This window comes from Pyxicephalus adspersus, chromosome 1 (assembly GCF_032062135.1).
Source record: "Pyxicephalus adspersus chromosome 1, UCB_Pads_2.0, whole genome shotgun sequence".
NCBI lineage: Eukaryota > Metazoa > Chordata > Amphibia > Anura > Pyxicephalidae > Pyxicephalus > Pyxicephalus adspersus.
Genome location: NC_092858.1, coordinates 68,899,138 through 68,924,809, shown reverse-complemented (window position 1 = coordinate 68,924,809; position 25,672 = coordinate 68,899,138). Strand labels below are relative to the sequence as shown.

Below are 25,672 nucleotides of genomic sequence, written 5' to 3'. Positions count from 1 at the left end.
GATAACAGATCAAATGGAAGTTCATATGTAAGACTTGCTATGTGCATAAACCTCAAAAAAATGTTTAAATACATATATGTCATGCACTTAATGTTTTGTAAATGGTGCCTTTATACAGTCATAAACCTATTGAAATAAGGAAGTTTTATTGTATCACTTATATTACTAGGGCAAAAACACAACACGCAAACAGGACCATCCATCTACTTTCTCTCCCCTCCCATTCTGTCAGGATGTTCACTGTTAACATGTTCATGTATCACACCAGAATAGTGCCTAGTCTTGCCACTTTTTCTAGTATGTGTGTGGATCTGAAAGACCATTATAGGAGGGTGAATTTTCAGGTAGCTAAACTGGTAGAAATTAGGTATGTCTGTTAAAAAAATTTATAGCTAAATTGTAATTATTGGGACTTTTAAGGAATCAAAATATACACAATAAAAAACTTGTGAGCACAGTTTGAGGAGAAGGCGCATCCCTGGCCGAATCATACGGTTAATGTTATTTCCTGAGGAAGCGGACCAAGATAATTGCAGCTGTAAGTGCTGTTTTTTTCCTAATTGTAATTATGTTATTGTGTTACATTGTAATGTGGTTTTAAGTTTTTTGTATAACATATTAAAGATTGCTGCATTTTAATGATGTGGTGTATATTTTGATGCCTTAAAAATCCCATTCATTCAATTAAGGTATATATGGCTATGACAGGATGTGGCATCATTTTTTAAATAAGTAATGGGGAAAAAGCTCAATATTATATACATATGTTAAAAAAATATTTAGACAGCTTTTCTATACACACCTATTTGTTGATGTTTTGTCTGTTTATATTCCACCATAAATGGAGTCACCTCCTAACTCCCTGTAGTGGGCTGACAACCCTGCCTCTTCAGCACTGACTTTCCAGACAGTGTTGTCAGCCCTACCCCAGCTCTCCTATTTTAGACTACTGTATGTCAGCTCCTTTGTCTTTATCTCCATAACGTCTCCTTTACATTCTCTGCTCTGCCTCCATTCCCAAACAACTGCCTGCTGTTACTTTCCCTTCCCTGCTATTTCAGTGTAGCTGTGGCAGTATTGCCAGTCCACCACAGAATTTGAATTAATTTCTTGCAGGTTCATTCATTTTTAAAACACATGACACAGAGAATTAAACATGTATTAAATAGTCCTGCTAGATGTTTTTTTCTAAATTTTCCCCCACTTATATACTCTAATGCCTTAGCTTATAACTGGGTTATTTTTTTCTTTTATAGCTACCTGGAGTTTAGCCTTTAAAGAATTGTTCGTGGGGATATCATATAATAATCTATTATTCTTGCTTTACTTCTGTAGAAAGAACACTAAGGTATGTACAAACCTCAGAGAACAATGTAATACCCTATAGCATAACATACATTTTTTTTCTTTCTAGTGCTGTCAGTGGTGACCCCCAGAAAGGCAGTGGCTTAGCCTCAGGAATCTCCATCAAAGGGTCAGGCAGCAACTCAAGTGAATCTGACACTACCTCAGAATCAGACTCTGAGACTGAGAGCAGTTCCAGTGAGAGTGAAAGCAGCACGCCATCCAGTCCATCCGCCTGTACCAGTCCCGAGGTAAGAAATTCTTGAAAAATCACTGTTTATTTTTCTTTGTTTTGTAAGGTATATGTCTGTGAGATACAAGTGTGTCAAATTGTTACCCAACATATGAAATGTGCTTGTAAGTGCTTGAGTTTCTGAAGTTTAGCATTGTGAAAGAGGAGCCATGGGGCTTACCTCCCTAATAACGGACCAGGGAATTGCTGGCAGTTTAGTAAGTAGTTACATGACTAAAAAAGATTTGTATGGAGACTGGTAAAAGATCAAATTTCCTTTACTGCTTTACTGCTATGAGCTGAAGAAAATGTAGCAAATCTCGAATAAAATGAGTTAATATTTACAACTATTTTGACATTAAAAACATATAGCATATGTAAAAAAATGTTGTTACTGTTTGTAGATTTTTCTATAAATATTTTTTAATTTTTTAAAAAAATAAGTAAAGTTTTCTAAAAATAAAATAATGAATCTATGCTCTAAAATACTATACTTCTGCACTACAGAAAAACAATGAAATACCAGTCAGAATGTTCAAAATTGCTGTCAAACAATAACAATATTCAGAAAAACTAGTTGATACAGGTAAATAATATTTTTATTGACATATGACACCATGCAGATAACTATAATGTAATAATAACTTTGTTATTCTTTAGGTAGTTTGTGGGCCCTTATAATAAATTGATCATAAAGCTAATTAATATACAGCATTTATTTAGCACCATCATATTACACAGAGCTGTACAAACTCCATAGTCATGTTACTAGCTCAAATGGGCTCACAATCTAATGTCCCTACTCCAGTATTTTGCTATGTCTTTAATACAGTCTAAGGTCAATTTTGGGGGTAGCCAATTAACCTAACTGCATGTTTTTGGAATGTGGTACAAGAAGAACCTGCAAATTCCATGCAGATAACGTCCTGGCCGAGATTTGAACCTGGGACCTAGTGCTGCGAAGGCCAGAGTGCTAACCTCTGAGCCACTGTGCTACCCTAACACCATACATTTACATACACCATACATCCCACGTTTCCTTTGTACATCTAACTAATGAACTGCAAAGAGAAAGCATCTGCATGTACATTCAGTTTGTTTTTACCCTCACTGTTTAATGTTTATTGTGTACAATTATCAATTTTTTAGGGCTAATCACCCTTCCCACAAAGCAGTCCGGATTTTCCATGTTTGCAGCTTTTGCAACTGCATTGTATTATGCCATGGAAATGAGCAAGTTAGAGCTCCGATTTAAATGAAAAAGTTCTGTCTCCACTCATATTAAAATTTTTTATGTTCTACTTTTATTGTATGTGGTTGCAAATTAGCTTTACATCTGTATTTTATGAGTAAAAGAACTAACTTAACATTGTCACTTGAAGCCCGAACAGGCAACTTCAAACAAATGGCAGCTGGATAAATGGTTAAATAAAGTCAATCCAAACAAAAACACTATTCTTAACCATGCACAGAGCCTGAATCTCAATGGAGTGCATGAAAATAAGGCAAGTTCCACAGAAGCATCCAAAAGTTGTCATCCAAGTCCAAATCACAAAAATGGCGGGAGTCCTAACAGAGAGGATCACAGCCTGGGAGCAGTTTGTGCAGTGCATGGGAGCAAAAGTGTGAAGCTGCATACATCTCCATGTGCTGCTACAATTGTTGTTGGTGTTCCTACTGAAAGCACCTCTTCTAGGAGACCTGTATGCAGACAACTAACAAGGAGGACTGAGAGGACATCTAGTGCTGATCATCTGAACTGCCGTAAACTAAATGAGACCTCTGTAAGCAAAGGAATTTCAGAGAATGAAATACAGGAGCAGGCTAAAAATAGGTTAACTTGCAATAGCAAGGGATTACACAGAAAAGAACCAAGAACTGGCGTTTTTAGCTGTGAACAGAGACGGACTCGAATTACTAGATCTGCCCCCAAATCCAAAGAGGTCACTGAGTTTTCAATTCAGCATTCAGAACTTAACACAGAAACAGAAGTAGATGTATCACAGCTTCCTAAAACATTCTCAGCCTCCCCATCAGAAAACAACCACAGGATAAAAGAAAGTGGGCGAAATAACAGTACCTGTGGTAATACATATAGTTCACACAACGTTGGTAATACCAGGACTGGGAATAACATTGCAGCGGAGACAGAAGAACAGTTTTATAAACTAGTTCCCTTTGGAAGAAATGACAATGTGTGCTCCTTAAAGGGAATAGGGGAGATCAAATCACTGTGGGTCAGGATTGATATAAATCTTTTGACCAGAATTCCACTAAATATATCCCAGGAACACTACAATTTGATTTGTAACACGGACAAGACATTTATGGCATCTCAGAATAAAGATTTACCTCCAGCAATACATAACACTGGTTTGAAAATGCGTCGTAAACGTAAGGTAGGAATATGGGGAACTACAAATTGTTGAAAAAAAATGTTTTACCTGATTTATTATAGCAGCATTTTTTTAACAATGTGACATGGAGTAACATATACATATACACCAGTTTCCCTTGCTAAAGCATTTGTTTTTCTGTCCAATAAATCCTGAGATATAAACAGCCCCATCCGACAACAAACCAGGTAAGTGATCTGACTTTCCTGTAGTTTAGAAGGTCAGCCTAGTTATTTTCTCATCCCCAGACTGATTAGACAGTAAAGCAGACCTTTCACAGAGTGATTAGGTAAGAAACCGTTTCTGACCTGGTCTCAAAGATCGTGCTGGTCTGTGTTTGATCCTCAACCTTTTAATACTTTCTAAATTACTGACCCATAATAGGTGTGCTCCTCAAGTGTTCAGCAAATTGTCTTACAGATACCTGCAAAAATGAGCTTTACATCCAGTTAATTAGCATTGTTTACAGTAAGTTCAGTAAAAGCAGTTTGTAAAGGTTCATATTGCCCCCTCTCCAAATCTAAACTCTGCTTTACATGGATTACCAAAGGCTATTACTGAATTTAAATTCAGGTACTCATACTAGTTACAAATAAAAAATTAACTGAATATTTTAATAATACATAATTGAGTTTTAAATGCCAACCAGGTGTCTTTCTGGGAATCAAACATATAAAAATGACAAAATTATTATTAAAACACTAAATAACATCAGTTTTAGGAAAACATATTCTTTGGGTAGGATGAAAAGAGATCTGAAAGCCAGCAAGAAATATAGAATAAGTTCACCTGTCAGGATGCAACTAAATCTATTGCTGCTCTGTTTATATATATCAGATGTAGCGCTAGCCTGATGTAGTGAAAGATTGGCAACAAACTTTTCAAAGGCCGTTGGGGTTTGAACTGAATGTTAATTGATTTTTTGTTGAAAGGAAATTAGTTAAAAATATTGGCTTGTTATATTTAAACCACTTTACACTTTTACCCAAAAGCCTGCATGTTTATTACAGTACTGCAGTTATATACCATTTGCATTCTTTAAATCTTAAAAAAAAAATAAACAAGAAATTTTAGGAAAGAAATTGTACAGTTGTATGTATTATTTAAACAAATGTCTGTGTTGGACAGTTTGAATGTGAACAGTCTCAGGATACCAAGAAGAAACATGTGGAAAACAGAGAAAGGTTACAGTTCCCTCTAGGCAGCTACGATGTGACTAGCAGCAGTGACAGCACAAATCTCAGCAGGTATGGTGCATCCCTCCACCGTGTGACAAATGTGTATATAAGGTTTACTTGACAGCTTATCTTCAGTTTCCCTTGTGTGTTTTTTTTTAGCAAAATGGAGATAGCAGTGTTTTAAATAGAACAGTTCATATCAGATCCTGCCCCTTAAAGTGGATCTTCAAGTAAATTTCTGACATGTTACACTACTGTATGTAGCAATAATATTATTTTAAACAATTTTTAAAAAGCAGCATGTGAGCTTCATTTGTGTTCCAAGCCTTAGATAATGTAACTAGTCTGATATTGGCAGGAGAAATTTCCTCCCCACTCTCTTTCTCTAGAGATCAGACTGAAACACTAACTTTGTAGCAGGTCTAGACCAACAAAGGCCCTTTGTTGGTCAACACTTGTAGCAAGTATATGAACTCCCCACTTTCTTGCTGAAGCTTTAGAAGATAGATATAGGCCTCTTTGTTTTGCTAAATGCACTGACTTTCCTTGGTAACTTTTAATAAAGTTTTGGCTACAAATTAGAATGCTCAGACATGACAATTTTTCTGGTGGTCTACATAATCTTGCACAATCAAATGGCAAACATAAAGAGGTTCTTGATATGGTAAATTTGCATTTCAGGTAAGGAAGTTAATGCTGGCACTAGATATTGCTTGAGCAAATATGATGTCATCCTTTGTGTACTGTGCTCTCTGTAATAGGTAATTAATAACTGTACGTGCAACACTAGCACAAAACCTAGCATGCATGCAACTGAATAGAAAAAATGTATCTAATCCTGGGGCCACTATAAAATGTTATATGTTAATGTATATACTACATTCATTTAAGTTCATACATATGGACAAGAGCCATTCTGAATTTCAAAAAATGGTATAAGAAGTATTTCAATAATTAGGATCCTTATTATTTTATGTCATATATTAAAAATAAATTTAACATTCATCTTTTTTGGCAAAATTGGCTGATAACAAATTTAGTTGTCAACAAATTGTGTTGTCATGAAAATGTACAACCTGCTATTTATATATGTTTAAAATAATTAAATAAGGATTTGTTAAATTTTCTGACTGTCTAGTTCAGGGGTCGGCAAACTCCAGCCTTTAGGCCAGATACGGCCTATCCGGAGCTCCGTGCCGCCTCATTGCTGTGGCTCCCCTATTTACTGCGGCAGGCCTGATACTTCTGCCGCCTCGGTAAATAGGGAATGCTCCCTGAAGGTAAATCCCTCTCCTCCGTAATGTATACAGAGGAGAGGGACTTCACTTCAGGGGGCGTTTCCTGGTGGGGGTGGAGTAATTAGGGGGGGACTCAGAGTCCGGACTAGTGTGCTCCCGCCCACCCCTGAAATGGCCTAGTGGCTATAAGTTTGCCGACCCCTGGTCTAGTTAGTATTTTACAGCCAGCAATACTTAGTAGGTCTAGGAATTTCTTAAATCTTTTTTTTATTTACTGATAAGTGACACTGTTGTTTAGTATATCATGGAACATTAAACCTAGTTTGTTTCTCTAGCTTGCTAGTAGGCTAGTTTCTCTAATCCACTAAGGGGATTCGCTTACCTTTCTTAAGGGTAATATACCCATTACATCTTTGTATTCAACTGCCATCCCCTTACACACACAGTGCAACACTAAGTACCAGGCTATAAAAATTGGCTTATGGGAGGTGGTTGATCATGCAGCCCTTATCCCATAGCCTGGTGGACGATGAGGGCTTGGTAGAAAAGCATAGAAAAGATAAGCACACACAGTTCCTGCAGTAAAATAAACCTTTGACAGATGACCAGTTGTATGCTGTGGCAGTATGATCTAATTGTAAATTTATGTCATACCATATTTCTTTGACCTGTTATTTTTTCTCAGTATTGCCGGGCTTTATGAAATTAGAAATGGAAACAGATTGTTACCTTTGCCTTGCCTCTCTGATGAATCATCTAAAACTTTAAATGATGGCTGCTCCTCTGCAACAAAATGTGATAGGAATGGCTTAACCAGGCCAGAGAGCCGGTTACATGTTGAGCAGGTAGGCTTCCTTGTAAAATCCATGTAAACGCTGGGACACCTCTTTGTGTTTACATGGTTATGACTGTATATGAATATATATGTCTTTAATCAGTCACTGTAATGAGTCAGTTGAATATCTTCCGTTTCTTCTGTGTAAATTTCAGCTATAGCTGTAAACATGCATTATATAAAAGTGGCAAAGAGAGAGAGATTGTGAAATTGTGAATAATAGCTTACAAGTTTTCATGCTTGTTAAAAAATCTCCTCATCTCAGGCCAGCATTACCAGTTCATTGCTTAATTTCATTTGTCTTTAAAACTGATCCTTAAGTAAGTTGTGTGTACTGGGTACAAGTTTAGTAACTATATTATGCATATATTTTTCTTTAGAGCTCACTTCCTGTTCCCTCAGCGAGTAACATCACTGTAGGTTACAAGGAGGACTTTCAGTCAGATATGTGGTCATCTGGTTTGTATGGGCATAAAGAAACAAGGAAGGCCAAACAGTCTCTGGACAGCATGTGAGTATGACCACTAAAATTATGCTGATATATTATACTATATTATACTGAATTTATAACTTAACTTTTGCTTCATCAAACAGGAATCGGTTGCCATTCGCTGTGCTGTTTTGGGTATTTTATCACATGGCATTTCCTATAAACTAGCAGTCTTAGTTTAGATATTAACTTATTATTTCTTGTATTGCTGTAATGCCTGTACCTGCCCTTTATATTCTTTGATTTGAGAGACATGTAGTTGTAAGGCATACATGAAAACATACCTGTTTCTTTTCTGCTATTGTAAACTGATTACCAAAAAATGTATAGGACAGGGTAGAGAATATCAAATAATGAAAGTAAACTCTAGAGAAATTTAGGTGATAAATTATGGCATGTAGGGAAGACATAAGCAGGTAAGTGTAAGAAATATATAGTCAGACATATATGGAGGAAGAGTTGTGAAGTGCTGTGGAGGGAAAGCAAAAGAAACCGAATTTGATTTTCAGGTTGATGGGAAGCCATTAAAGAAACTGTAAAAGAGGTGAAGCAGAGAAAGTAGTAGAAAAATATTTATTGGCATCTGTGATACCTTGCATAGAGAATAATGCAATCATCTAGGTGAGAGTTCATGAAGGCTTTGACTAGTGTTGGGAATCTTTGAATTATTGAAAGAAGTCATGGTATTTAGAAGACATTGGGCTCTCCAAGCTCTCCAAGGCTGGAGAGGATACACTTTCATCAGTGAAGCTGGGTGATCCAGCAAACCTGGAATGGATTTCTTAAAAATTATTTACTATTAGCAAATGTTTTCAATCCTAGACCAGATCCATTCTAGGTTTGCTGGACCACCCAGCTTCACTGATGAAAGTGTATCCTCTCCAGCCTTGGAGAGCTTTAATAATTCAGGACCATTGTGCACAATCCAAAGGCAAACATAAAGGTATGGTAAATGAAGAATCAAGTTAAATTAAGGTTGACCATAGTACAGCAAAAAAGAGAGAATTACAGTGCTATATAGAGGGCCAGGTTGAAGGTAGATGATGATTAATTCAAAAGAAGGTATATTGAAAGAGGTGGAGAATAACGCCAGGGCAAGTCTTGACCTATCAGAAGCTCCAACATAGTTTGGTGGGAAAATTATGAAAAGTTCATTAAAGAAGTCCATACAGTATTCAAATCTTCTCTTAGCTTTAAACTTTTGAAAAGGATATTGTAAATGCTGTGATGTGATGATGCATACATACTGTATAACATATATAATTTAGAGGACAATCATTTAGCATCTGATCATACTTTATTCACCTTTGCAGCAGTATGTTTGAAAGGTAAAATGTGAAGGAGGGGGGGGGTGTGGTTATATTTTCCTTAATCTAAATACCTTTGTTTTGTCAAAACCCTAAAAGTTAAGCAGAAAATAGCGGACAAACGTACAGCTGTTTTTTTTTTTTGCTTATATATTTAAATACTTATTCCAAACAGTATCAATATCTGATACAATACAAATAGTATCGTTCACAAATTGATATACAAATAGACTTTCTTCCGAACCTCAACAGATTCTGTGAGGGGAGCGGGATGTCATGTTATACATACACTTCTATCGACAAATGGTTTGATCTTATTTAGTCCATAGAGACATATAGAGATATAGGGAACAGAGTGAATGCTTCTATTTGTAATATATCAGATATTGATACTGTTTGAAATACCTATTTTAATATGAATTAGCCAAAAAAAACCTGCTGCATGTTTGTCTTACCACTATTTTCTGCATGTGTAAAAGGTACTTTTTAAAGTAACTAACCAAGGTCATTTTGTGCATTATTTTAGACAAAACACACAACTTATATTACATTATGCTCTGAGATAAGAACCTAAGTAAAATTCGGCCTATTCGGTCTGTCTCTCCTCTGTAGCTCTATGAAAACAAGTTAATTTCACAATGTCCATGTTAATATGTTTTTCTTCTCTAGACAGAGGATGTTAATAATTTAATCTCTTGACACATGATTAATTAATAACATATTTCAAATGATTTGTTCCTAAATGTACAAAGGATAATGAAATAATAATATAAAATAAAAAAATACTTCTTCCTATATTTCAAACAATTCCACCTAAATTATGGTATTTTGCTTTTTAAGGTAGTGCAGCAAAAATATAACTTGTTACCAGTCTAGTTTCTATCTCTTATCTTTGGCTGTGTATTTCTGTATTCAAACCTAATTTTTACATTGACTGCCATGGAACACAAACCATGCCTGAAAACAAGATTATGTAGACCACCAGAAAAATTGTCATGTCTGAGCATTCTAATTTGTAGCCAAAACTCTATTAAAAGTTACCAAGGAAAGTCAGTGCATTTAGCAAAACAAAGAGGCCTATATCTATCTTCTAAAGCTTCAGCAAGAAAGTGGGAAGTTCATATACTTACTACAAGTGTTGACCAACAACAAAGGGCCTCTCGCTTCAAAAGACCTAATTGTCACAAATAATCATTTTTATAGTGAATAAAGGCTTTTTTAGGCTATTGGAGCACTGGGTGCTGCTCAGCAAAAGTTTAGACAGTTATGGCTTCCTATAGGTTTCGATGTTGTTGAGTAAAAACAAAACTATTTCAGGGTTTTTAATCATAGGGCCAAATTTCAGAGGGGTCACTTTACATGAGAAACCTTTAGTTTCATTCTTAGCCTCAAAGTCGCTAGACTGTTATTTTTTATTTGGATATTAACAAACTGTTCATACTAGATAGATAGAGCATATAGATGGCAATATATGTGTTGATAAAAAGCAAATGTTATATCAGGGCTGTTACAAAAAGTATCTTTTTATATTTTCTTTATGAAGACCTCACAGTGCCGATTACTTTATGCAGGAAGCTAAGCGGATGAAACATAAAGCGGATGCTATGGTAAGAACATTTTCTTCTCTAGACAGAGTATGTTAAATTAATTTTGGACTAGCATTTTATGTGCATGAACTTATCATCAGCACAACTGCCAAACATAATTATAAAACCTATTACAAGCATGACTGGCTTTGTTAAATTAAAAAATGCCTTTATTGTTGAGTGTTTTTGCTAAACAATCACCCTAGAAAAATAAGTAATTAAGTAATCTCAGGATAAGAGGTTTGTTCAAAGCTGGATTTCTAATGAATGTTATACAATTTGAAAGAACTGCTCTGGTTTATTTAGAGGGACTGTATCATTTTCCCTAAAGTCTCAGTGGTGACAGTCCTCCCTCCTTCCAGATTCCAGGATGAAGTCATGCTGCTTTTTTAGCAAAGTGAAAATTGAGGTTATATAAGAGGTGATTTTAGTTTATGTATTCATTTATTGCCAATTAATTAAACATATTCCACACTAAATGGTGTACATCAATCCAGTCCCAAAGGAATTTACAATGTAGTGTGTACAGATTCATTACAGACACACAAACTTGTTGCTTAGGTCTAACCAGCGTGACAGCCATTATATCTGCCAGTACTTTTTTTGGGCTGCTGGAGAAAGAAAATACCCCGCGAAATATGTGATCATCCTACAGATAGTGTATCTGCAGAGAACTTGGGAGCTCCAGCTGAAAGATTCCTCCTACTGCTTTTACACCTGACTTTTTTGCATTCATTATTATTATACAGTATTTATATAGCACCATCATATTACACAGCACTGTACAAAGTCCATAGTCATGTCACTAACTGTCCCTCAAAGGAGCTCACAATCTAATTTCCCTACCATAGTCATATGTGATTAATGTAGTCTAAGGTCAATTGTTAGGGAGAAGCCAATTAACCTAACTACATGTTTTTGGGATGTGGGAGGAAACCGGAGTACCCAGAGGAAAACCCACGCAGACACGGGGAGAACCTGCAAACTCCATGTAGATAATGTCCTAGCTGGGAATTGAACCTGGGACCTAGCGCTGCAAAGGCCGGAGTGCTAACCCCTGAGCCACCGTGCTGCCCATTCATAACACCCTTCTTATATCACAGGCTGCATTTTAAAATTCAAACGGGTATAGGGATGACTTACAGTAAGCTTTACTCACTTTGGATTGTAGGCACCTTCAAATGTTTGCATTTTGGCCCTGGGCCCTAGCAGATAAATGCTAAAACCCAGCTGTATTATATTGGATATGTCACATGGTTGCATCTCTGGCTCTTCCTCCTACTACCTTATGGATGTTTGTAAGGTGTGATAGATGGTCTCATTACTATGCAAGTTATATTTACATGTATAAGACATTCACCAACTCTAACTAACATATTAGAATATGTTAACATATTAGAGTGAAAGAAAATTATTGCCATCTTCAGATTGATACAGAATGCTGCTTTAAAAGGATTTTTTTATGTACTGATTACATATGTAAATATACAAAGTATATACATAATCCAGCTTCAGATGCTTCCTGAAGTCATGGGATTTTGAGTTTGTAAAGTTCCCAGGAGGTAGCCAGGTCCAATTGATTTCCATAGTAAAACATATTATTACTACAAAAATGTACACTTCTGTCTTTTTATAGTTACATATTACTGTTTTAAAGCAAATATGTCATGACAAAAATATTGCTGACATTTTTAAATGTACCACTTGTCCGGCTATTTTTCTAAAACAAGAACGCAAGTATGCAGAATTCCTGACTTTATGGCCCTGATTTTTTAAAGCTCTTCAAGACTGGAGAGGATACACTTTCATTAGTGAAGCTAGGTGATCCAGAAAACCTGAAATTAATTCATAATGACTTTGAAGAAATGATTTTTCTTAAAAGTTATTTGCTATTTGTTTGCGTTATGTTTTCATTCCTGAACCAGATCTTTTTTTAGGTTTGCTGGATCACCCAGCTTAACTGATAAAAGTGTATTCTCTCCAGCCTTGGAGAGCTTTAATAAATCAAACCCTATGGCTTCACACTTGTTCTGGTTCAGTGATTCCAATAGTATTGAAGGAAAAAAGACAATCATAACAGACAGGTAAATAGAATTTAATTGAGGTCAGCAAACTCTAAATGCAGGCCTTGTGACACATAAAAACCATGCTCTGTTTTATCATAGATTTCCCTGTGATTTTTTCCATTTTTGCTCCTTACCATATAGCAGATCAAATATTTATATAATTAATTTGTTTATTCTGATGCCACTGTAGCTGGTATAGTGCGTAAGTTTCATAGTTATAGGCAGATACCAAGATTTCTTCACCAAAAAGGACTATGCTGCCATCTACAGTCTAACTAATAATATTATCTAAAGAGAATTTGGTGCTGATACAGTTGACAATATCTTTATGTACTTAGTATTTTTTTACTGAATACCACATGTAATATTTTCTAGAACAATTAAAAGCAATTCATTTTTTACATGTTTTTTAAACCTTCATTGTCCTACATAAAAAAAGCCACTGTACACTTCCTTTTGGTTGCTTGAATTTTTATTGTCATTAAAGAGTATTTAAATAGCGCCAACATATTACACAGTGCTGTACATTAAACAGCGATTGCAAATGATAGACAAATACACACAGTGACAAAGGAGGAGGAGCGGACCCTGCTCAGAAGAGCTTACATTCTAAGAGGTGGGGGAAGTATCACACAATAGCAGGGGATATGTATTGGTAGGTAAGTAGTGAAACCAACCCCATTGCATCTAAAATAAACAAAAACACACACAATAACTGTGTGTATGGTCACCTTGTTTGCAGATTCAATTAAATAATGTTACAGAATATCTGTAACTTACCATTGAAATAAAACTCATAACTCAAAGCACACAGAGCATGACAACCAAACTTCAGTTGTTAAACGTATGACAATCAAGAGTGAGCATCATGTCTAGATTTCCACAAAACATGTCACCCGATACTTAATAAATCTGAAACAGTTTTTAGATATTTAAAAGTCACAGTCAGAGCCACATTTTATTATTAAAGATAGGTACATTTGCTGAAGTTCAAATTTATTTTAGGATTCATGTTTTACATGTTAGGTTTGTGACACTCATTGTTTGCGGGAAACCCCAAGTCTATGGTAAATTATTTCTGAAAGAGTCTGCAAATTTATGACAAGCAGCTGTAAACTGTTTGTGTTTAAATTAAAAAGGGGGCTCCCCTTTGTTTCCTTAAATGTAACTAAGCCCTTATCTAGGGCTAAGTGGCCAGGAAAAGGAGAGACATTGTGCATTCAGGACTCATGTACAGATCAATGCAATTCCTTTTCCCCTGTTTTTTGTCATCAAATCTGAAATAGTTCTACAATGTTCAGATTTGCCGGCAAGTAGGCTAGTCTGGAAAAATGTTTAGGGGCCAAAATAAAAAACAAGTCCCTTTATGCTTTTTTCATTAAACCTGTTGTGACGTTCTAATTGTTGCACTATACAAAATATTTTGTAATTTTTTTTTTCCATCACAACACATTATTTAGGCAAATATAATTTAAAAATGTATTTGAGCAAATATAAAATTACAAATCAAACAATGATAATCTAAGTGTATTTATACAACAAAATATATTTATAATTTCATTTCAGTTTAATTATTTTCTGTGATTATATTTTTTTTTTAACAAGATGGACAAATTTGACAAAGTTCTGAACTACACAGAAGCTGCTCTTTCTTTTATTGAGTGTGGTAATGCAATGGAGCATGGGCCAATGGAATCTAAATCTCCATACACAATGTATTCTGAGACTGTAGAGTTGATAAGGTAGGTGTGAAAACCTTTTTAGTTCACTATGTGTATGTTGGTCATTAAAAGAGAGTAAGGATATGTACAAATCAGATGATTCTCACCTGATACGAACAGTTGGGCTTGACTCAGGTGAGAATCTGACATGTGTTTAGCAGTCAGCCAACATTGTTTATGGATCCACCTTGTTATACAAGTCAATCGAGAAGAGTACAGCAGGGTGCAGCTCACTCGTTCTCCTCCCTCCCCTCTCCATTACCAGAGTGACGCTGTGCGTACAGCACTTCATTTATCTGTCATTCTTTTGTCACTGGAAATGACACAAAATATTGTTTCTAGCGGCAAGAATTGAATGTGTGTGTGCAGTCTATGCAGGACTAAGGAAATTAATTTTAAATATAAATTCATGTGTTTTTTATATAGTAAAATTACATGTGTATTTTAAGTCAGGTGTATTTCAAAAATACTATGTAAAATATTTGAATATATGTACATGCAATATACATACAAAATATGCATGCATAAAGATAAAAGAAAACACAACATACATTGTCTATGTTGTCATCAACGGGTACATATAAAGGGATGAGATCTGGATAAAATAACCACAGTATGAGCTTTACATGCCACAACATTATAAAATATAGTTTTCTCAGTTTACTGTAACACTGGATTTACTGTATTTTGTGTAACACTCTTAATATTCTCTATAACTACAAGTTACTTTATGACCTGTCCAGAACTATATAGTTAATAAATAATATGAGTAAAATAATAAAAAATTGTTGCTTTTATGGATTTTGTAGAATTGTTATATTTTTTTTATTGAACTGTTGCTATCTTACACCTTTTTTTTACAAGGAACTGATTTGACAAGTATCGGTTGCCATTTTTTTGTTTACTTGAAAAATATTATTTTATATATGGCAATGGCAGCTGCAAAATCAGTAAGCAAATCTATGTATAAATATATATTTTTTTTTTTTTTTGCAGGTATGCCCTGAGATTAAAATCTCATTCAGGTCATAGCGGATCTACTCTGGATAAGAAAATCACAGCATTATGGTTTGTATACACCTCCCCCCTACCTTCCACTCAACTGTATTTCTACATTCTATACATGCTGTTTAAATATAGGGGTTTATTTATAAATTCCTTGACTGTCCATTCAACTGAGATTTGGCTGTTTATTCATTCTGCTGCCTGAAGAAGTTATATAATGCCCCTGATTCATCAATAAAATCAGCGCTCGCTGGAAGCGCGAAAGTACGCGCGGCCATCGATCGCGGTTTACCGCGGTCCGGAGAAAGAATGATTTTTTAGGGGAACAGTGACTTTTAATGCAAGCTCGCCAGTGTAAAGCTGCCGGAGATGCGCGGCTCCGGCCGCGAGCTTTTTCAGTTGCTGAATAGCGCGATCGCGAACGATTTCGGATCGCGAATACGAATGCGCGACCGATAATCCGATTCTGCTTGATGAATCAGGGGCAATGTGTGTACTGAACTTACCCTATCCTCTTTTCCATTACAACTAAAGTGACCTCTTACCACACACATTTTCCATGTAGAGCATACCAATGAATGACTCTATTGCCTGATTTACTAAAGGGTGAAATGAGTTTGCAACTTTTTATAGCTCGTTTTGACACTATACCTTTTTTTAGTTCAGCTGGATTCACTAAACTTTTTTCACTTGGAATATATCATAATGAACACTATTTGCAAGTGAAAAAAAATACACAAGAAGTATATCTTATAAGCAGGCCATGGGCATATTTTAGCTAATTCATTAGTTAGGGTCAGACCATGTTGGTGAATGCCGTTAAGTTATAATGTATGCAGTAACTTTGGATGGCATTCTCTGCTACCATAGCGCTAGCATAACTAACATTCTTGATGGTGGCCATCATGGTAGAGGTAGGACTTTGCTCCCTCATGTCAGAGCCTCCATCAAGAACAGTGAGCAGCACTGTAGTGACCTCACCAGAAATTTAATGAGAAATCAAGGAGTCAGCAGTGCCTTAGATTCACACCTCAAATATACACATATGAGGCTGTGGGCACACAAGTGCCTAGGTACACTTTTACCATTGTGCTGTTATTTTGTTGGTGGAATTCCAAGGGTACATTTTTTACGGTACTCCCCAGGCACAATTAGACAGTCAGACATTTTATAGCATTACAAATTTTCATTTATGTGTTTCACATTCTACTCACTTATGTGCCCAGTGTCATATATACACTATATTATTTTGTGTAGTGTAGGAGATTTTAATCACTGGAGTAGGTTATGCTATTCAGGTCAGTGTACTATGGATGTTGGGTGCGATGGGTGTATGTATTTAGATGAAAACCAGGCTTTAAAGGAAGCTCAGGCGGAATGGAGGGTTAGAGAAGTAAGGAAGGAAGTTGTTAGTAAAGAATTGGGGTGGGTACCAAGAAAATGATGGTGCCGAAAAAGAGAGGGATAGGAAGGTAAAGAAAAGTATTGGTCCTTGGATCATAAAATGCGAAAAAAGTTATAATTTCACATCATAGGCTTCAGTGTTATATGTATGTTTTTCTATGTTATATTGCATATAGTCCAAGGAAAATGCATGGAAAAATGTGCACACGTTGGTGTGCACAAAAATTCTAATTAACCAAAGGATAAGGGTGGAGAAGTTTTTACAAGCTTAGGTGTTTTGCAATGATAGGGATATGCCAACCCCTAATTAAAGAACCAAATTAATTAGAAAAAAAAACACACGGCAGCATCCACATTCAGATTCCACTCCTGCATAATATAAACAAGTTAAAGTGAACACCCATAGCTTCCTACAAACACAGTCATTATCAAGTACAAGGTCCCTTTGGTCTTCCCAGGAATCCAAGGGTCATATATTGACTCATTCTGCTTTTCACTTGTCCGATGGTGTCTTCCTGCAGAAGTATTGTACTACCCCTAAGCAAGCCATTTAGTACATGAGGAAGCTTTACCTACAGGCGAAATGCGTCAGGTCATAAGATAAGACAGCTGCAACTATTTACCACAACAAACAGTACTAGTAGGAGGACCTTGCTTTCCTGTAGTGGGTACCCATTTTATGTATGAATATCAAGGTTCCGGAATGAACTTTTAGGTTACCTTGATCTTTTTGACGGTAGAAGTTGATTGTTTAGAGCCACTTAGTGGCCAGCCATTGTTCAATGGTATCCTGTCTGTATTATTGATTTTTTTATGAATAATTAACATGTCAATTTGTATGCAACTATCTATAAGTAAACATCATTTGTAAGCTTTTATGCCAAAAAACTCTGTCTTTTTTTATCTTCTAATTAATTGTGTGCACTTGAATTCTCTTGAATTAGGTATGAATGCCTTTAAGTAACTTAAGCTATTTTTTTAACACTTCTGAACTTTTGGACATTTTTTTAGTTTATTGAATTAGGTTCTTTGGGCTTCTTTTTCAACCTATTGCATTAAAGTTCACTTTTACATTAGTGAACTTACCTTACATTACATTAGAAAAATAGAATATGCTATCCAGCTTGTTTCTTCTACTACCACCATGAGGTACTTTAGGGCATTCTCTACTACTTTTACACAAATATATTCTGCTGCTGGTTGGTCATCATCTGTTTATATAGCAGATAAATAGCCAAATCTGCCACTAGTGATAGAGCATTATTGTGTTAGCATATATTCATGTCTTTTTTTATTTGTCATAGCTATCGCTGTCTGGCACTTCTCTACTGGAGAATGTTCCGGCTCAAAAGAGATCATGCAGTGAAGTATTCTAAGGCACTCATTGAATATTTTAAGGTAAATAATGAACTAAATAACTGAACTTTCCCTAACTGCATTTTTATTTCCTAATATAATTGCATTACTGCATTCAGTTGTGTCTTTTATATTTGAGTTCAGCTATAAAATGAAACCAAAGTACCACTTTTACAAATGTTGGATCAGGCAGGGCATTATTGCAGAAAGGGACAGGAGATATCCCCTCTGCAATAAGCATTCTTACCCGCCTGATTGTTCTGTGAAACTTAAAAAGAATGCTGAGCTGCACATGCAGCATCTCAGCTTCCCGTGCACGAGTTACGCCAACCTGGCCCAGCCAATCAAAATGGTGAAGATCACATCCAGAAAGAGAAGAAGATGTAGGTGCCCTGCGATGGAACAGGGACAGGTGAGGTATAGTTCCAGTTTAGATAATATTTATCTTCCAGCTTTGCAGACATTTTTAATGATACCACACTTCAAGAACTAAAGTGTATAGTGGTATAGTTGCTGCTCCACATTTTTTCTATACTAATGTATAGTGTAAAATGTATTCTTTTAAATACCTGAATTTGACTTGGTATCAACCTGTTTCAGTCTCTGTACAAAAGAGCTCAGACTGAAAGAGTGGGAAGCAGCACTGCTCTGGGAGTAAGAAGCTGCAGTGCTCACTTTGTAATAAAGAACATGCTGACAGGGAAAGTGAACAGAGTGACAAACTAATCAAGTAAAATTATTTCTCCACTGTCAAGCTACCTGTCAGCCATCCCATCAGACCGATTCCTGAAACTCAACCTGGATAAAACAGAACTCATCATCCCCCCCTCAAACTCCAAGTTCCAAATCTCCCCCTGACATATTCCTAACTGTTAACAACACAGTTATTCGTCCCTCCCCTCAGGCACGTTGTCTTGACGTCACCTTTGACTCTGCCCTCTCATTTACCTCCCATATTTAGAACATTTCCAGGTCCTGTCACTTTCACCTACGCAACATCTCCAAACATCTCCGCCCCTACCTGACCAGAGACCACCAAACTTCCTGTACACGCTCTTATCATCCCTCTTCTGGACTACTGTAACCTCCTCCTCTCTGGTATTCCACTAACCCGACTCCTCTCCAATCTATTCAATGCTGCAGACAGACTCATCCATCCTTCCCACCGCTCCTCTTCTGCTGCATCTCTTTGTATTTCTCTTCACTGGCTTCCATTTCACCTTAGAATCAAATTCAAGCTCCTGTGCTTCGCCTTTAAATCCCTGCACAGTTCTTTTTCTACTTACATTTCTGACCTGGTAAAAAAATACTCCCCTAGCTGCTCTCTTTGCTCCTCCAATGACCTACTAATGTCTTCCTCACTCATAACCTCATCACATGCACGACTGCAAGACTTTTCTAGAGCTGCCCCAACTCTCTGTAATGGTCTTCCTTGTCCTATTCGGCTTGCTCCTACTTTCTGCTCATTTAAAAGAGCACTCAAAACCTATTTTTTAAACTTGCCGACCCATCTTCTATCACCACTACATATCCTCCCTCCTATTGTGTGTTACTTCCCCCACCTCCTAGATTGTAAGCTCTTCGGGGCAGGGTCCTCTCCTTCTCCTGTGTCACTGTATTCGTCTGTCATTAGCAACCCTATTTAATGTACAGCGCTGCATAAAATTATGTACCTATATAATCATGTTTATTAATAATAATATTAATAATAATAATTACAGTCTAATGCCTTTCCTTTTCCTGTACAAAGACAGACTGGGTAAAAAACAAGATCAATTTGTATTGTCTAACTGCAATTACCGTATTTATTCGAGTATAACGCGCACTCGTGTATAACGCGCACCCCTAATTTTCGATTAAACATCGGTATAAAATTTTGTTTACACCAAGCAAAAAAAACGTCACCGCGTCGCGTACAGTGAGCGGCTGCAGCCCGGAAAAGGCGCAGTGCAAACTCACAATTCGCGTACGCCCTCAATGGACTGGCCGCCACTGCCACCCCAGCCCTCGTTTATAATGCGCACCCAAACTTTGATTTCTTTTTTTGGTATAAAATTTTGCGCGTTATACTCGAATAAATACGGTATTTAAAATAAAGTATTATTCTATATTGCTATTCTAAGAAATGAATAGATAGATATACAATTTTTAGTAGGCAAAACATCTCCTGTCTTCCTTTTATGTCATGGAAACTCCAACTTAAACATAATTTCTTACTTTTGAGCTGGGAGTTGTCGCACAATGTATCCAAAAAAGATACAGATAACTCCTTATAGTGGCCATAAAAGTTCAAAGCCAAGAATTATAATCCACCAGTAGAGCCTCTAAATAAACTGCAAAAATGCAAATCTTTTTGGGGTGGGCTGACTCTTTACACTATGTCAGCAATTATATGAAGAGTTTGTGGTGCATTCTAGGAAATAGCATGCTGTCCTACAATTATAGAAAGAGAATATTGTCTGGTTATGTCTGGTTAATGCATCTGCGCTTGCTCTTTGAATTTTTCAGAGTGAATAAAATTGAGCGTATTTATTAAGAGGTGAAGATGATTTTTTTTTTTCTTTTCCCTGTGTCATTCTAACTTTGCCTGATAATTATAAATCACTACATAGCTTATTAGAATCACAGTTCTTATTTATGAATATAAGTGTGCTAATTTTGTTTTTTAGAATTCATCTAAAACATCTCGAATATCATCACCAGGAAATACCAAGGAAAAGTAAGTGACTAGAATTGAGCTTGTAAAAAATATTCTAGCTCTTTAAATTATAATCACAATAAAGGGAAAGTTGTTCTAACCAAATGATCATAATGAAAAGTTAATGACTTTCATACTGTATTTTCAAATTTCCCTATGGTTCATAGCTTAAAATTTTCATTTTGGGACTTTTTAGTCTGTGCAAAGGCTAAAAGTAGCACTATAAAAATTATATTGAAAGGACATGAAACATTCAAAGAATAGCAATGTACATTTACCTGTAGTAGCAGTACACAACCTCTTTTCAGAGGGACCATTGGCCTAAAACGGGGAAATATATCTACCATTCAGGACCCACTGTACAATATGTATAATACTTTTATAGTAATGGCTTTATTGTTTATAACATTTCAATTCCATAACCAATTGATTCGATGTGTGCTCAAGTCATGGAGGAACTTGTACATGCGGGTCTTTATTTAAACAATGTCAGTGATCAGAGATATGACTTTGGAGAGTTTGAACCATTAATTTATTGGATTACAGTAACACAAATAATTATTATATAATAAAATCTCCCAGGTAATGAGCAATATATATATATATATATATATATATATATATATATAGTGCATGTTCATTTTTGTTAAAAGTGTGAGCTACATAAAAAGCTGAGGAATGGATAGCTCATAATTTGTTTTATACAGGACCACAATGACTTCATCACCCATATCTCCTAGTCCTTTGGTGAACTCTGTTGTAAGCAACTCTTCTTCAAGTACATCCATTATCAGCATCCCTCAGCGTATCCACCAGATGGCAGCCAATCACGTCAGTATTACTAACAGTATACTGCACAGCTACGATTATTGGGAAATTGCTGATAACCTCACCAAAGACAACACAGGTTTGTCACCTTTCATTGTCACTGCTTCTTATTTTACAAGATTACGTTGTTAAATTTTGTCTGTTTACCCTATATGCGTCATCCTTATATTACATTTCTTTTTTTTTTTTTTTGAAATTTTTTCTAGAATGTTTTTAAATATTTTGCCCATCATTGTAAATAAAGCTTTGTGAGCTCTTTTGAGGGACTGTTAGTAACATGTGGACTTTGTAAAGCGCTACGTAATATGATGGAGCTATATAAATATAAATCATAATAATAAAACTGTGATTTTTTTTTTTTTGAACCAAACCAATTATTGTTTCTTCCCCTAACAGAATTCTTCAAGGAGCTGGATGCATTATTAGGACCAATCACACTGCACAGTTCAATGGAGCACTTGGTTCAATACACTCGACAAGGACTTTCCTGGATTAGACAGAGTTCACATCATGTATTGTAGCAGCATCTGGTCATTGCTTTTTATTTCCAATGAACTGCTAGAATTCCAAGCACTGAGTGCTGGTCTGGTACTGGCAGCACTTGTTTAAATATCTGTTATCTTTCTTCAGCATTGGGCAAGTCAAACAAATCCTTGCAATCACCATGATTCCCAGGTATTACTTTATATTAAATCTATGCGATGGATAGGCAAACCTGTGACTATTGTAAATTCATTACATTATTTCTTGTGCACCCCAGATGTTTTTTTTAATCTTCAGTGATTTGTTAAAAATTCAGGTCAATAATAAAGTCACAAACCTTTAGGAGTACCTACTACCATACCAGAGTGTCGGCTGTACTGAGGTGCAGCGTAAACAGTTGGCTTTGGGGCCTCTTGTCAGGAAATATATTTTTTAAGCTTGGGCTTCTAAAAAAATGTATTAGAAGTTGGAATTGGAGATTGATTTCCCTGGTTTCTCAACATGCACATATCCTGTAAAATGTATATGAGTAAAAAACCCAGAAAATGAACATAACAGTCATGCCACCCGAAAAATATTCTACAGTTTCTTTACTTCCAGATCTCCACCAGAGAAATCTGTGTTTTTCCATGCAATGTAGTTAATAAAAGAGAACCATACACAAGCTGGAACAAACAAACATAAGAAGTTCCAATAAATACTCCATGTGGGAACTTACCGCAGTGGTATATTAACCATTTGTGAACATTATATTTGTAACTGATTGTTTCTTCCACCTGATAGAAAATCTAATGATCTTGTCATGGAACATGCACTGTATTTATGTCAGGTCTCATCACATCCTGAAGCAGGTTATTTTATTATGGGCAGCGCTGACCATTTTCTCATTTCAGCAAACCTGAAATGGATTTCTTGAAAAGTAATTTACCATTTGTTAGCAAATGTTTTTCAGGCTGGACTAGATCCATTCCGGGTTTGCTGCATCACCCAGATTCACAGATGAAAGTGTATCCTCTCCAGCCTTGAAGAGCTTTAATAAATCAGCCCCATTGTATCTTGGTTGCCTAACATGGGCCTTAGAGATAGCTCCAGACTTTTTTTTTTAGCTTTGGACAGAATGGTGTAGAGATAGAACCATTGTTTGTTTTTCGGGCTGATCCCACTGGGAAGATTTGCTGTCACAGGCCAGGACAGGAAGTGATAGGACATCCATTCAATGAGGCCACAAAATCCAACAAAACACATACCGTATATCTTTTATAGAGGTGGAGATACAAAATATTCTGTTCTGCACATACAAAACATTCGGTATCTGCACCTTGATAAGGGCCTGTGCCAGTGGGCTTTGGTTCTATTTAAGCAGATTTTGGCTGTGAGTTAAGCATGTGCAGGGCAAAGCAATTATTTTATAATAGCTTATTAGTACAGTTTGTGTTCTCCTGTTCCATTGACAACTTCTCCCCCCCCCCCCCCCCATTTCTGTTCCAGCTGTAATAGGAACAAGAAGTGAGGTGAAATTATTATAGAGGGGTTACAGACAACTAATTCCAACTTTAGTTTTGCATGATAGCAATATGCCCACCTCAAGCTGATAGATCTTAGTAAGAAAATGTTATGCAGGTTTTCTAAAACAATTTTTTTTTTTTTTAAACTGTTGCTATCACTGACAGGATCTCCAAGTGAGAAATGCTGTAATGTATTCACAAAAAAATAGTTTAGTAAGTAAACCATACAGATAATGCTACACACAATGCAAAATCCTTTCAATTGAGTACAATTTAAGTTAAATTTCCTGGTGTCTGCTGATGTAATTCACTCTTTTTAAAAACATCTATTATATAGATTTATTATTTCTCAATGTAACTTTTTCCGTTATTGGCAAATCATCTCATTTGTATGATCCTTCCAAAAGAAAAATACTCAATCGTGCCATATATTTGTGAATATGTTTGGGTAAAACTAAATGTATTTCAATTTTATGTTCAGTAGCTTTAAAGAATACATAAAGACAAACCTTTTTTTTAATAAGGGTTGGAAGCTGGAACCACTTTAATACAGAATGTGGTAAAGACCTTAAAGAGAATCACTTTCTTTAATTGTCTTGATCAAAAATGGCTGAGTTCTCCAAGTCTGGAGAAGACAGACTTTGATGGTATGATCCAGATTCAGAATTTATTTCTTAAACGTAATTTGCTGTTTGTTGACAAATATTCCAATCATGGGCCTGATCCATTCCTGGCTTGCTGGAACACCCGGGTTCTCCCATGATGGTCTATCTTCTGCAGTCTTGGAGAACTTTAATAAATCAGCAACCATTGTGTTGCTCTCAGAATAGGAAAGAGAGCAACTTCCTTCCAATGGGGAAATTTGTTCCTGTGACAAGGGGATCTTCTGTACATTTGAGGTATCCTTTCACTTCCTATTGAGTTTTCAGGTCAGAAAGTAAAGGGAAATAATCAAGAGACACAGATGGCAAAAAAATAAATAAAATGGTTTTAACCCTCTCCTACTCAGTCCAAAATGTCAAAAAAATAAGTTTTGCCTTAAAATATAATTTAAGTGAAAGATAAAACCATATTTTTTAGGAAACCTGCATAATTTCGAATGGTCTTTCACAGTCCACCTTGTCTTGTCATCATATTATTATATTAAGCTGCTTTCATTGTTGTAAATGATTTTGCCATGTACTGTACATTAATAAAAAAAACAATAATAAAAACAGTGAAAAATTAAAGCTGACCTGTTAGTAAAATAAAAAAAAAAAAGTTTTACTTCAGAGGGTCTCACCCAACACTTCAAACATTAAAAGCCAATGCTGGTCCTACACTATGGATGACTATGTTAGCAAGTGACCAAGGGAATGACTTTTAGGAATCGGTGATGCACTCAAAATAAGTCTGCAGGAGCAAGGAATAAATATACTTGCTTTATCTTTTCTCCACACATTACCCATTACCGTTGCAAAAAAAATTTTTTTTTTTTTACTGAAATTCAGCTTTAAATAAAATGGTCCACAATGCTGATGAAAAGCGATATAAAGTGCTGCCTAGTGCTTAAAAGTTTTCATGATAACCCAATGTAGCACACTTTCTAGAATATTAATATAACAAAATGGGCCTTAATTATTATATCCGGAAGCACTTTTATATTTAAGAGATAAATGTTCAATACTCTGTAACAATACTTTTATATATGTGATATTAAAAATAAAAACTCTATAATCACAATGTTTCCTGTGTGTAGAATGTTTGTTTATAGTTTTTTTTTTTTTTTATAGACTTGAATAATCAGTCCAACAAAACTTACCAACAGCTGTGTAGTATTGTTATTTCTTCATACAAATTATTAATAATAATATTATTATTTTTATTATTATTAATAATAAATAGTAATTATATGGTGCCAATATATTACATAGCGCTGTACATTATATAGGGGTTGCAAATGACAGACAGATACAGACAGTGACACAGGAGGAAAGGAGCTTACAATCTAAGAGGTCCAG

General features: G+C 35.8%; 1 protein-coding gene across 3 annotated transcripts in view; it reads left to right on the top strand.

Moving 5' to 3' along the window:
• Positions 1-25,388, top strand: part of AFF3 (ALF transcription elongation factor 3) — a 142,147-nt gene extending 116,759 nt beyond the window's left edge. For all 3 annotated transcript variants that reach the window (XM_072413371.1, XM_072413365.1, XM_072413376.1), the window contains exons 8-19: positions 1,415-1,595; positions 2,959-3,975; positions 5,101-5,219; positions 7,074-7,233; positions 7,604-7,734; positions 10,564-10,627; positions 14,278-14,414; positions 15,390-15,461; positions 18,107-18,200; positions 20,828-20,877; positions 21,564-21,763; positions 22,081-25,388. In XM_072413371.1, the coding sequence (XP_072269472.1) occupies positions 1,415-1,595; positions 2,959-3,975; positions 5,101-5,219; positions 7,074-7,233; positions 7,604-7,734; positions 10,564-10,627; positions 14,278-14,414; positions 15,390-15,461; positions 18,107-18,200; positions 20,828-20,877; positions 21,564-21,763; positions 22,081-22,205 (2,350 nt within the window). In that variant the 3' untranslated portion in view covers positions 22,206-25,388. The remainder of the gene's footprint in view (positions 1-1,414; positions 1,596-2,958; positions 3,976-5,100; positions 5,220-7,073; positions 7,234-7,603; positions 7,735-10,563; positions 10,628-14,277; positions 14,415-15,389; positions 15,462-18,106; positions 18,201-20,827; positions 20,878-21,563; positions 21,764-22,080) is intronic.
• Positions 25,389-25,672: the final 284 nt, after the last annotated feature.